The sequence below is a fragment of the Amblyomma maculatum genome, chromosome 5, assembly GCF_055883805.1.
Source record: "Amblyomma maculatum isolate TAMU_Amacu chromosome 5, ASM5588380v1, whole genome shotgun sequence".
In the NCBI taxonomy this organism is placed as follows: Eukaryota; Metazoa; Arthropoda; class Arachnida; order Ixodida; family Ixodidae; genus Amblyomma; species Amblyomma maculatum.
In genome coordinates this window covers 73,413,174-73,426,498 of record NC_139348.1, presented here as the reverse complement: position 1 = coordinate 73,426,498, position 13,325 = coordinate 73,413,174, and the positions used below count along the sequence as shown (strand labels likewise).

At 46.5% G+C, this 13,325-nt stretch overlaps 2 protein-coding genes across 2 annotated transcripts in view; both read left to right on the top strand.

Moving 5' to 3' along the window:
- LOC146188506 (protein 5NUC-like) overlaps positions 1–5,983 on the top strand; it is a 48,142-nt gene extending 42,159 nt beyond the window's left edge. The window contains exon 9 of the mRNA XM_084603813.1: positions 5,746–5,983. Within this exon, the coding sequence (XP_084459939.1) occupies positions 5,746–5,945 (200 nt within the window). The 3' untranslated portion in view covers positions 5,946–5,983. The remainder of the gene's footprint in view (positions 1–5,745) is intronic.
- Positions 5,984–7,458: 1,475 nt separating this feature from the next.
- LOC146188505 (snake venom 5'-nucleotidase-like) overlaps positions 7,459–13,325 on the top strand; it is a 65,802-nt gene continuing 59,935 nt past the window's right edge. Inside the window, exons 1-2 of the mRNA XM_084605063.1 lie at positions 7,459–7,517; positions 11,151–11,439. Coding sequence (XP_084461189.1) covers positions 7,459–7,517; positions 11,151–11,439 — 348 coding nt within the window. The remainder of the gene's footprint in view (positions 7,518–11,150; positions 11,440–13,325) is intronic.

The window sequence follows — 13,325 nt, the reverse complement described above, 5'->3', positions numbered from 1 at the left end:
TTCAATCGAAGTATAGTCGTCAGCATAGGCATCTTGATTGGTTTTTCGCGCAGGTCAACTCCGCAGGAAGCGATGTGACGTAACAGGAAAGCTGGGACAAGAAATGAAGAATTGGGTTTTAGCAACACAATTTGAACTAACTTTTTCGCTTCTCGCGGTGTACACCTGAAACAGCCACTGAGCGATAGGCTACTACACAACAATAATGGCTGCTTTTGGGCGAATTGATGGGCGATTAGACATGTTAAACCTGTCAAGCTCTGAAAACACACAACCAATAGCAAAAGACGGACACACAAGGACTCATGTGTCCGTCTTTTGCTGTTGTCTGTGTGTTCTTTTTTGCGATTTTCAGGTTTAATACTCCACAACGCGAGTGTAAACGCTTAGTTGTTGTCACCCGTAAATAATTAGGAGGATTATTAACGATGCTCCCTTAACGGTGCGCACACTCCCAGAAACCCTTAGAGCGAGTGGGCGTAGCTGTTTCGGTGGCGAAGGAGATGCTCTCGACCTGCGTGGCAAGCTCAGCCGGAATTCAACTACCTTGTAGGGACAGAAGGGGGTGGCCGTTTGGTGCCCAGCTTTCGCCGGTTCAAGCCAGAGTAAGGGTCGGAGTCAGAAGTAACAAACAAAACACACTTTACACACAGACAGAGACGAGACAGAGGAATACACACGATCATTTAAAATGTACAGACGAGAGGTTCACAGAAAACAAACGATAAGCATACAATTAGAGAGGTATTCGATAGCACAGAGGCTTACAACACAGAACAGCACACCAGAGAGCCAAATAAACAAACACCAAATTGTTCGCCGGGCACTGTCCGACGCCTCGAGAGTCACGATGTGGCCGCCATGCAAGACGAGCGCCGCTCCCTCGCAGGTCTGTGGGCTTGCCAGCAGCGGGTGATCCCCGGGAGTCCAGCCGAAGCACTTGCGAACACGCCGCAATCACTGACTGACTGTCTGACTGACTATACAAGCGGCGCGGCCTCCATAAATAGGGCGCGCCGTGTTTGTCTGTTAAGGCGCGCTAAGGCTAGCGCGCCTTAACAGACTTAGGATCGCTGGTTAGAGCGCTCCCTTTTCCTCCCGTTGAGCCGCGCGTCGTCATTGGCTAGGTCCCGTAGAATTTTCTGGAGACGTCTGGCATCTTCCAGGCTGATGAGTTACCGTCATCGCCGGGTGATGAGAAAGAGGGTGACGGCGACGCGTATAAAGCTACGCGCTCTCTCGTGCGGGGAAGGCGGCCTTTCTCGAACTTTGTGGAAATTTCGATGCGGCGCCGCACGGGCCTCGCGCCGCGCCGGCTTAATAAATATGCGCCGATTTCGTGACAGTTGTAGATAATTTTATTCGTGAAATTTCTTAAACAGCTGTTTCCTGCCACTATGTGCTACTGTAAATGCTGGTTCTACCATTAACGTGGAAGATAGGCGTTTCGGACTATGTCTTAGAGCGATAAACATCACATTGTTGACGTTGTTGCCGGAAACAGCACTGGAGCAAGTGTTTTACTTGTGACATCATTTTTATATTTTGGGCGCCTTTCAAAGTTACCAGGTCCGCCAATGTAAAGACAGTCGAAGTCGCAGCAGGGAATGCTGCAAACTACGTTGGGATGTTTTCTTTCGAAAGAACTTCCTTTACGTTGACCAAAACATGCCGCAGATTTCCGGTCATAACGTGTGCAATGTGAACGTTGAAGTTGCGCACAATGCGCGCCAAAGCCTCGCTGATTACAGGGATTTTCACGGACGGTTCTGCGGGCGCTGCCTTTGTTGTATTTTCATCTTGTTGCGCGCTACGTAAAGTAGCTTGGTTTCGCCTTGCGATAGCCTCTAGTGCCGTCTGCGCAGAGGCTGTTGTGTTTCGCGAGGCTTGTTGTTATGCCCGGCACGCCCCTCCTCCTTTACCCTTGCACATCTACTCTGATTGCCTTTCTCTCCTACAGGTTATCCATTCTCTTTCTACCCGAGACTTCCGCATACGCGACATAAAGTTCATCCTTGCCACCAGTTCTCTTCCCCGTCCTGTCTTTTTATATCATGTCCCTGTCCACTGTGGTGTCTGGGGCAACGAGTTAGCAGACAGGGGAGCCTCTCTGGCGTCGGCGCTTGGCCTCTTACGACCGTCGTGGCTATCGCTTTTGTCTGTACGCACTCGTATGCGCACTACTGTTCCAAAGCTGTGGGAATCCATCTGGACGGCAGATCACTCAGACACCCTCTTTTTGTACACTCCATTCTCTCTTTCACTCCGCCCCGTTCTCTTGCTCCCCTCCTAACGGGCCACGGCCGCTTTCCTTCGTACTTCAATCGCTTTGCACTTCTGTCTTCACCTTCCTGTCCATGCGCTGAAGCTAAGGGTGACGTGATTCATTACCTACGCGTCTGTCTACTCACTGCGGATATAGCAAAGATGCTGCCTTGCCATCCGAACTTTGTTTCCCCTCAAAAACTTCCCTTCTTTGTTATCCTCCGCTCGTTCTCGTGCGCTGCTCATACGCATTGCCGTTCGTGCGCTCTTCTTTGCTTCCACCTGTCAATCGCGTTCATACCCGCCCGGATGGTTCGTAGCCCTACCGATCAGTGCAAAGTCTTTAACATGTCTTGTGTGGTCGGGGGGGGGGGGAGGGACATATGGCCGATTTTGTTGGGCTGCGGCCCTGCCCCTGCCATGGGGACATGTGGCTTTCCCATTTGATTACCCTGAGTGCCCTCGTTTACTTTGATCTGTATTAATACATAGATTTGTTCCGTAAAGACTGTTAGCTGAACTCATTTTGTTGATTTTTTTTATTAGTTGCTCCTTGTTCCTACCTGTTTCTCCTCCTAGTTTTTTTTTCTCTCTCCCAAGTTTCTTTTTTGTTTGTTCTTGAGACCAGCATTCTTTACACCCCCCCCCCCCCTGAACGGCCCCCTCTCCCTTCTCTCCCCCCGTCTTATTTTCTTGACTTCTCTTCCTTCCCACAGTTCCCCGCCACTTCCTTCATCGTGGCCACTTGCGAGCACATCACAACGTTCTTTGCACGCTGGGTCCAGCCTTGTGTTGTATTTTCGTCTCTATAAGAGAGGTTTTGTTGCGGGGCATTTGTGCCTTAAAAACCACTTTTGCCACTCGACATTTGTGCCATAGTTTTCTTTTTCTTCTGATTGGCTTTCTTTAAATTTTCTCTTGGGAGTTTCCCATTATCTTTTATTTTCAATTGGCGGTTGCCTGCGATAACCTCTGGTTTGGTGCGGGCTTTCCCTATTGCAAAAACCAGCGTCTCCCAGCGTCTTCCAGCGCGAAACGAGTTAGTTGTTCGCGCTGGTTTCGCACTGGATCTGGTGGGGACGCAGAAGGACTCTCATATTCACTGGCACAGTGACGGGAAGACACTTGTTGCACTGGTACAATTGGAGAAAAACGCTGGGATTAGCTTTTTGACGCAGGATGTGTCGCTGGCATCCGCGATGCACAGGGAGAAGCGCTGAATGTGCACTGGGGCCGCACTGGTCCCGGTTAGCATCCCTCAGGGGCCAACATGGCAACAGCGCACTCGGAATTGATCATCGGGGCGCATATAAAACATGGGGTTCAAGTAAGCGCTTTTTGCTGCGAAGTCGTTACTGTGTTGGTGCTGTGCTGTGCAAGCTTACTGTGCCTTGTGCAAAGTTCGCGCAGGCAGCCAGTAGCCGCGGTGCTTGTCTTGCAGCGTCACTAGATCCAAATGGGAATGAACGGGAGAACGCTTCATATTGGGGCCTGCCCCGATGGCTGAGCACGGCCAACACCACCTAGAAGAAGTCTTCCAGGTGGTGTTGGCATGGTCCTCTCTGAACGTCTGCACTGCAAAGGCTGCTACTGATACTGGGGGACTAAAGAACTGCTTTAGTCGGGAAATTAATCCATCCCTGTAGCCCCTTTCGTATTTACACCACAATCACAATTTTCGATAGATTATTCCGAGAATCATGGTAGCACTGCGTCCTGGGATATAACTGAACCACGTGCTGCCCTCCTGCTTTCCCCTTCCAACAGCCAGGCTCACTTTGACAGCTAAATAGGTCACACCTTTCGTAAGGTTAAATGTTCTACACCTACCGAAATAGCTGAGGAAGCTATGAGGTTTCAATAAACTCATGTTTGCTTTCTCATACGTAACTCGCAAAAATCGCATGTCATCTCATGCAAATATCAATCTAAGTATGAAAAATATTTGAGATTGTATAATATTTACATGACAAAATCTGTGTCAGGATATTGTAACTCAACTTTTTACGACAAGGACGGCCGTTCCACAAGCGCTCCAAGTGCTGTAAGTGGTACACCTCTTCACAGGATATGGAGATATAATGGCGAACAAAACAAGACCACAAAGCGGCTGCTCTCATAATCGTGGTCCATGATTCCAGAGGAGGGCTGATTGGGCTTGTGGTTCGTGTTTACGAAAAAAACAAACAACGCAACAGTCTCAGGAGGATGGAGTACAGAAAAGGTGGTTGCATTGACACGAATAAAATGATCCTGGGTCGCAGGTGAGAGAGCATTTAAACGAAGCCTGATGAGTAAATTCAGGCCCCGAGCCATGCTGCGGCTGGAGAGAGGCCGATCCACACGCGACTAGCCGCACAGCCTGCCTTTGCAGCCGTTAACGGACGGGAAATGGGGAGAAGAGCTCTGGGTTCCTATTCGCACAGAAGACTTGCAGCCTGGGCTGCACAGGTGTTTGAACCATATACCGAAGCAAGCCAAGTGACTCAAAGCACTGTGGATAGGCAGGTGTCACTGCGGGTCTAAGGTTGGTTGTGTGGCAAACGGACCTCGGCAGGAAGGGGGGCTATTGTTCCTCGAAGAAGCTCAATCTTTTTACTGATAAGTGGGAGCTGTTACGATTCGCCACAGTCATGTGCGACAGCCGACGCGGCCGCGGCGTTGGCAGCGAACGTAAGAGCATCAGTCAAAGCAGCGAGCATGTCGGCCATTTCAGACTCTTGCAATCGGCCGCCCAACGCTTTCTCCCGCGGAAATGCTCCGACGTGTTGAATTTACACATGGCGTAGTGTGTGTGCGTGCGTATGGGTTTGTTCAAACGCTGTCCATAGAGCTCATGTCTACACGGCCGATATTTATTTTCGGCAGCAGATGGATGCAAAAGTTGCAGATAGTGGAAGAAACCGTCGCCGACAGAAAATGTTCTTAAATAGCTAGCGCTCTATTGATAAGGAAATATTACATATGTTTTGATTATAGTCCTTGTCTGCTTTCAACACAGTCAAAGCTGGAAACAAGCATAGCGTAAGAGAGCACAAAACAGGACGTCGGACAACGGGGAGAACACACACCACAAGCGCTTGTGGTGTGTGTTCTCCCTATTGTGCGTCGTCCTGTGTTTGCGCCGTCTGGCGTTATTTATCAATTTCCGCGCTTGTGCTATGTATTCTCCCTATTATCCGTTGTCCTAGTTTTGCGCTCCCTTGCGTTATGGACCAATACCGACTTGCCCAAATTCCCACCCGGGAAACAAACTTCCGTTATTCGTTGTGCAATTGTACAACAGCCTGGATATGAATGAAGTTTTACTCGGCTAAGATGGGGGCATGGCATGGGTAAGATTTTCGTTTAGTGTTCCTTGCGTATTTGCATATTACAAGAAATTTCTATTCACGACTGAATGATTCTGTTTTTACTTTACTTTGAAACAATTCCGACAAAGCTGTACTATCGAAAGCCGTCCTATTGACACTTTTTCAGGTGTAAGCGCCTTTGACGTGTACACGCAGTACTTCACAAAGATGTCTCCTATTAAGACACCAGAGGAAGGCAGAGTGATCGTCTTGGACCTCCCACCACGGCCAAACTCCACAACGACGCCTGAGCCAACGACCAATGGGACAGCGATGGTCATGTCCCGCGATGACTGGAGATCAATGCGACGGGATCACATCTGGTGATGGTGAAAAGTCCGACTCAAATAAAGGTCTGAAATGCGGTGAGCTCGCACTGTGAATTAAAGCGCATTGCGATTATTAGACGCAGTGACTTGTGGAAATGAGCGCAACAGTTCGTATAATTTGTCTACAGATCTAAATCCCACGCCCATACGAAATACGCTACCTCCAGAAGCCGCCACCTACCCGGCTTTGCTATAATTGGTTGCTTTGAAAAGATATTGAAAACAGCGTTATAGCAGTAAAGCACTCCCGTTTATACTCAGAACAAATCCTTCATGAACGACACACTACAGGCCGTATACCCTATGCTCCTGCTACGGCGTAATATACTTCTGTAAGCACGCAACGTTGCGGTATTCCTGCTCACGCCTTTGTGCCTTTGGGCTCATTGTTTACAGCGATGAAGCTTGGTGCGTCTCTTGGCTAAACCGCTCATCTGAAAAACGCCATGCTTTCACTCAGTCGAGATCAATTCGTTGAAAATGGTGGTCAGAGTTAGTAACCGAAGGGTGCATAAGTCAATCGCCGGCAAATCACCTAATTTACGAGATATGCACTAGATAAAAGTCAAGAAAAGCAGGGGACAATATACTCCCGCCTGGGTGACTACAAATGTCTGAGTGGGAAGAGCTCTGAATGTTTTTATGCAGACAACTCAGTAGTGGCGAGGAACACAGACCAGAGCGCTACCTGCAATAACTTTATTCCAAAAGAAAGCAGATAACTTATAGACACAAAAAAGGAATGAAAGATAAGATGCAAAGGTTTTTAAGATGAAAACATTGGCGAACAATACGGAAAGAGGAAAGCAGATTGAAATTCTTTTTAACATATCTTAAAAAAAATCATTACAGCTTGTCATAGACGGTCTATTAACGCATGTACTCCAACGTTTCCTGTTCTGATATGCGCGAGCAGCCTGCTGCTTCCTGGTCTTAGTGTAGAGCAATATAATCTGAAGGCCAAAAAACGTCACATCTAACAAGGGGAGAAAACACATCATCCGCCGCCCACCGTCGCTAAACCAGCACACCCCCAGCGGCGCCAACGAGAGCAGAGTTTTACACCATGGGGCTACTCACCTGGAACAGGCATGACACAAAGTCACATCTAGTCGCGGCACTTTCGCGGATTGAGACATGCCCTTCCCCTCCTCATTAAGAAAAACGTAACGCCAGGCTAAAAACAATGCAGAATAAAAACAGCGATCCACTTCTAGGCGTCGATTTAAGGGAGCAACATCACTGAGTCCATAACCACATCAATGTTTTCATCGCAATTTACCCAGGATATTCAAACTAGCTGTCCACGGTTACTTTATGGTACTCATCCTTCGCCATTCAATCCAGCAGTGATTCTGCCGGTCAACCGTTGAAAATGGTTTGGAGCCTCATCATATAATTGGGACCGCAGGATGACCGGTAGCTAGTCCAGAGCATAGCCGCGAGACTGGTCGATGGAGTGTTCTCTAGCCACTACAGTTAAAGCGATTACGGAATCCCTTGGGTGGACCATGTTGCGCTTATTGTACTGCAGGAAAGCTCTGGGTTACCACCTGTTTCTCCTCCGAAGGTGAGAGTGGGTTGATGGCCGGCTCGGAAGCTAGATGGTGAAGAAGGGGACACACGATCAAATTGCGATTAGTCTGTCGTCTGCAAGTGGCGGCTGGGCAGAAGAAAAAATATTGGGGTGTAAATCTGGTTAACCGTAGTAGAATTGCGACAGCACCGGCGGAAACTTTTTTTTGCTACATTATTCCCCTATCACGCCTTATCAGTGTAAGGTGCTACATTATAGGGACACTTAAGATCATCTTCTAAGAGTATGACGTGAGTAAGCCACCAGCCCACATATAAATAAGAAGGGTTCAATGCTGCTGAACCGAATGTGGAGCGAAAGCTTTAGCTGCGGGTGGTCGAGCGTTCTTCGTCTTCTTTTTTGTCGTCTCTTCTTCACCTTTTTCATCTTCGTCTTGTTCTTCTTCGTGTCCTTCGTCGTTTCTTAGTCTTCGGCTTCATCTTAGTTTTTTCCGTCTTGTTCTTCTTCCTCTTCATCTGCTTCTTCGGCTTCATCTTCATCTTCTTCTTCGCCATCGTCTTTTTCGCGCTGTTCAAGGCCACACGTGGCCCTTGCCGGGACTACGCGACGGGCCGAAATCTGGCGTAGAATTGCTATCGCAATAAAATATCAGGAAAACCACTGCAAGCACTAATTGAAACAACTGAATAACATGTGCCCAATAACGAATGATAAAAACGACAAGAACGCGTGCTACGCACACTAGCGGTGTCATATTGCTCCCTGCTCCCCTGCTGCCTACGCGGTGGGGCAGTGGTTAGGGCGATCGACTACTGAACCCGGAGACGCTGGGCCAAATTCCGGCCGCACGGCGCTCTTTAATGTAATCGAAAAACAAGGCGCCGCTGTAATGCGCGATGTCGGTGCAGCGTCTCTCATACCCCGAGTCGCTTTGAGACGCTAAATTCTATAAACTAAACCATCATGATTGAAGGCTCACACCAGGAGAACACTACAAAAACATATGGGGAGGCGTAACCAACAACCTTGTAACGAAAAGTGTCGTGCCTTGACCGCCAAAAGCGCAGGTTGTACCTCCTGGAAGTCGCGGTCGGCGACCGGATTGCTGCGTTCTGATCTAAGGCGTCCGGATTTGTGAAACTCCGTCTTCTGTAGTATAATAGACCCGATACGTGAGGAACTTAGCTTTGGCTAGAGGAGCATTCTTCGTGCATGTGAGAAATGCTATACTTCTGAATTACCCAGTATGGTCGGTACGACCTGAAGGCAAAAGGCGCAGCGAAACCTTTGGTTGCATCACTAATAGGATGCATCAGCTTCATCACCTGATCGTCATTCTTGAAGGCTTTATTGGTCTCGATTCGATGTAAAACGTTTCTCTTTCGGGGCTCTTAGGAAACATTTTCCCAACAGATGCTAACATCTCCTCAAGCTCCGTCAGTTATTGATGCGTTCCTTGAAAGGCTGCCTTCGTAACCGGTTCTGGTAGAGTGGCGCACACCGTTCCAACATGTTCCGTGCTGGTGGCAGCATCATTTTAATTATCTGCAAATAGCGTTGTTTCGGCGTCTTCCTGAAGGCGATAGCTCCTTACAAAATAGTCGCTCGTGTCACCTTCTACGGTAAAACAGTCATGATCACTGTTAAGCTCGGCAAACACATAAAAGTTGGATGTTTTCTCTTTCAGATAATTGTTACTTTCAAACGGACACTTCGAAGATTGCCATGTGGCATATAATGGGGTTGTCTTTAGTTTAGAGTAAATCGAATAGCCTTTTGCCTTCAGTAAGCAACGACAACCTGATGTGAGCCTCCTTTAGGCGTACTACATAGGTATTATCCAGGTTACGTTTCTTTACCTACATCGCTTAAGCAGTAAGGGACGAAAAATGATACGCCTGAGCCGCTATCCAGAATAGGAGGAACGACCAAACAAATAATGTCAGGGCAATTGTGGAGTTTTCAAGAGATTAACACTGCTCAGCGGCTCACTGACGGAACTAGAAACGCCTCCTCTGGATTATTCCCAGCGGTCACTGCTCTGGAATACTAAAACACGGCTATAGCTCCCGTTTTTATATAGCTGAGCTCTCCCGCCCTGACAGCCGTGGTACCATGGGCAAATAGGGCCTGTTTTTTTTTTTTTGTACTGATAACATAAGCTCTGGCCATTTCAACATCAGAGGCATCACGCTATACTAAAACTGCCACAGCACCTGTGACATAAGCGCCATTTGCCGGGGGTTGCGAAGACCTTCGATTTATCCAGTCAGGTTTCAGCGAGGTGCTGACGAATGTGCCCAAAAGGTAACTAGAGTATATAATTCGTGGAATCTTTTTATCGGGAAAATTTAATTGGAACCGGCAAGGCAGGCCGGCATGCGCTTAGTTCGCGGGCGCCTGGCGCCATCTGGTGCCCTTAAGGCGAGCTTTCACACGTCGCTCCCAATAAGCGCATTGGCGGGCAGGCTCATTGTCCTATGGCAGAGGAAATAGTAACACGGTTCACGGTCACGGTATACTAAACGTATACAGTATGGCATTTATTAACATAGGAGCGTCTACTTGCAGGTTTTCTAAAAAGCTTTCATAAAAGCGACTCATTGACACGCGCTGTCAACTAGGAGTTTAAATAAATAGTTTATCCTTTGTTATAGAGCTGACCTTGCACAAACTCTGCCGATGATTCTACCTCAAGGCAGTGTCTCAGCTGTATGAGATGATTTACGCTTCCGACTCCTCATTGCAGTAGCTGTGCATAGGACACATAAGCGTTCAACAAAACGAATAAAATAAAGCGGCCATAAGAAAAGAGCAGAATCATTCAGTGTTATTCATACCCTTTCATACTGTATTTCATGTTACAAATAGTTGTCATATTCAACCCTACTGAAAAATTGTGTGAGGCAATAGCCTCACATTTTCTCACACAATCTCACTCAATTCACATAACAAATCACATACAAGTCGCATATATTTGCATAAGTTCTAATAGTTTCTTGAACAATATCATAAATTATGTACGATATTTTATGATAATGATTTGCATCGTATGAGAGTCTATGCGATTAGATGAGATTTAATGAGGTTATTGTCCGGTAGAACTTTTGGTTTTTCAGTAGGGAACCAAAACGCACTTTAAGAGCTGGCGCGAAACGTTTAATATGGGCGCTGTTATTGCCTTTAAACGTCTAGTAACAGAAAATGGATATTCCGGCGGTTGATCAAGCCGTATTCTTCGAAAAAAGGAACAGCGATTTCTAAGGCGTGCAAGATGTTCAAAATGCATTGGGGGAGGAAAGTTTACAAGTCATTAGTCGCTGTAGAAAGTAAACATTCTTGCGATGTGTAACGCCGAAACGTAAACAAGCAATTGGAAAATAGACGCTCTTTCAGAACTCGTCGGAGAGAATTCATCACTTGGTATCTTTATGTCTCGAAAATTGATGCATTGTTTCGTGCACAAAGGTCTCTGTTCAAAAAGCTTCAGATGTCAACCCAAAACTCGCAATAAATAGATAGGGTGCACTCTGAAGAAGAACATTTCCTTTGGGACGCTGATCTCGCGGAGTCTTCTACGTGCCGGCTCGCGATGAGCGCTAGAGCCCCGCTTCTCGTGTACTTAGCGCTAACTACGGTAACATGCATCCATTCAATCTCCCAAAGCAACAGTCAGGACAGCGGCATTGAAACTTCTGATGCGACCACCCTGAATACCAGTGACGAAGGAGCAGGTCCGCAGAACGGCGATGAAAGTTCCACTATTGCAACACTGCGTACCAACGACAATGATGAAAATCAGGGGAAAGATGATGCATGTTTTAATATGACTATACTGCATACCAACGATATCCACTCACGGATCATGGAGAGCGACAAGAATGGCTTCGAATGCAACGAAGAGAAGCGCAAGAAACACAAATGTTTTGGAGGCGTAGCCAGGATTACTGAAAAGGTAGGTGGGAATGCCGTGCTCATTGATGCCTATTATCCCATAAGCGCGCGGCGTCCCGCTTAAAGTTTTACGTTTTTGAGCAAGTTAAGCACTTCGCAAAATAACGACCTTTTGATCTGGCCTACAAGAGCTCTAGGCTATAGTTTGAGGTGGCAGTTTTCGTTTTAAACCAAATTAAACTACAGTAAGCGCACGACAAATGGATTTGTTTAACAAAGGGCCTGTATTCGGAGATTGCGTCGTTATCAAAGTGTCGCTATCTCACATGACCTCGAGCCATCTGATTGACCGAAACGCCGGAACCGGCTGTTGCCACTACGAAACCGGAAAAAGTGGCAACATCATGTTCCGGCGTTTGCACCAATCATATGACCTGAGGTTGGGGAGATAGCGACATTTTCGATAACGACGCAAACTCGGAATATGGACCCAGGTTTCACCCAAAAACATAAGCGTCGTTCAAATGCGTACGAATAGCCTTCCCGGTTACGAGGACGAGTTAGAGTCTTTCCCATGAGTTTAATAATAATAATAATAATAATAATAATAATAATAATAATAATAATAATAATAATAATAATAATAATAATAATAATAATAATAATAATAATAATAATATATTTATGTTGCGTCACATAAGTATATGACAAATATTAAAGTGCGAAAGCGGGGCTACAGCCAGACAGCTGGAGTATTGGATTGAGTAGTGCCGCGCTTTACTCCGCTATATCGTATAGACTCCGAGGCTAAGTGTAGACACTCCACCAACTCAACAAGCATCATTTGCTAGCGTATTGTCGTTAGGATACAAATAAGAATCACCCAATAAGAGCCTGTACTACGTTAAGGAGCCTTCTGACGGCATATTCAAAAACCCGCTGACCATTCTTAACTAAACATCATGCACAAGCGGCACAAACTATTGTCCAGCTCGGGCTTCCGCAGCGATTTAATGGCCCTTACACAGTAGCCATGATCATATTTACTACGGTATCGCACGTGATCTTGGGTGGAATGATATAACGATTCCAAAATCTATTTCATTTCCTCGGCAATGACGTCAAAATTGTGGATGAGTCGATGACCATGCGAACTTACTTCTGACGCCCAGTGACGTCCTGCAACGCAAACGTATTATGCACAGATTCAAATTTTAACCGGCCGATGTCAGAAAAGACTATGGAATGGAAGACTTTTCGGATGGAGTAGAAGCATTATTTCACCCCTGCCTCCTTGTTTCCCGCGCCTGTGACTTATCATTATTTCGCTACAGAAACGCTTCCTGTAAAGCGTTTCCATTCTTCGCATCTCGCTCCCATTAGAGAACAGACAAACTTCGTGTCGCGAAAATGCTTTCATGCTTATTCCAAGTGTATGAAGTCCTTTCTTGGTGAAGGCGGCTTGACAAAAACGTCTGTTTTCACTTCCAAAAGCTCTGAAAACATATTATTTATATGTACTTGTCACCTTCGCAATGCTTTACCGCCCATTTTTTTCTAACTTATTTGGGTTCTGTATTGCAAAATTTGTTATGACAGTTATACTAGATCGAGCATGCAGATAATAAAAGAGTAGTAACAGTACGAAACAAGAGAGCCCCTTGCTATAATTGGCACAATTGCTATCTTGTAAACATTAATTGAAAGACCTACTTCAGATAACCTACTTCAGATGTTTAGAGTAACTGGGTTACACGTTAGGTGAACAAGATAAAAGCAAATAAAAACATTGAGCACGCAGTAGCAAACCCCAATGAGACCTGAACGCCACAAAGTGTGGACATGTCTGAGTGTGAGCATGTGACTGATCCTTTCGCAGTCGCGCAGCTGGTGCGGTGCCGGATGGAAAGAAGAAAGCTGTAAACACGCATCTCGCTTGCGAAATAC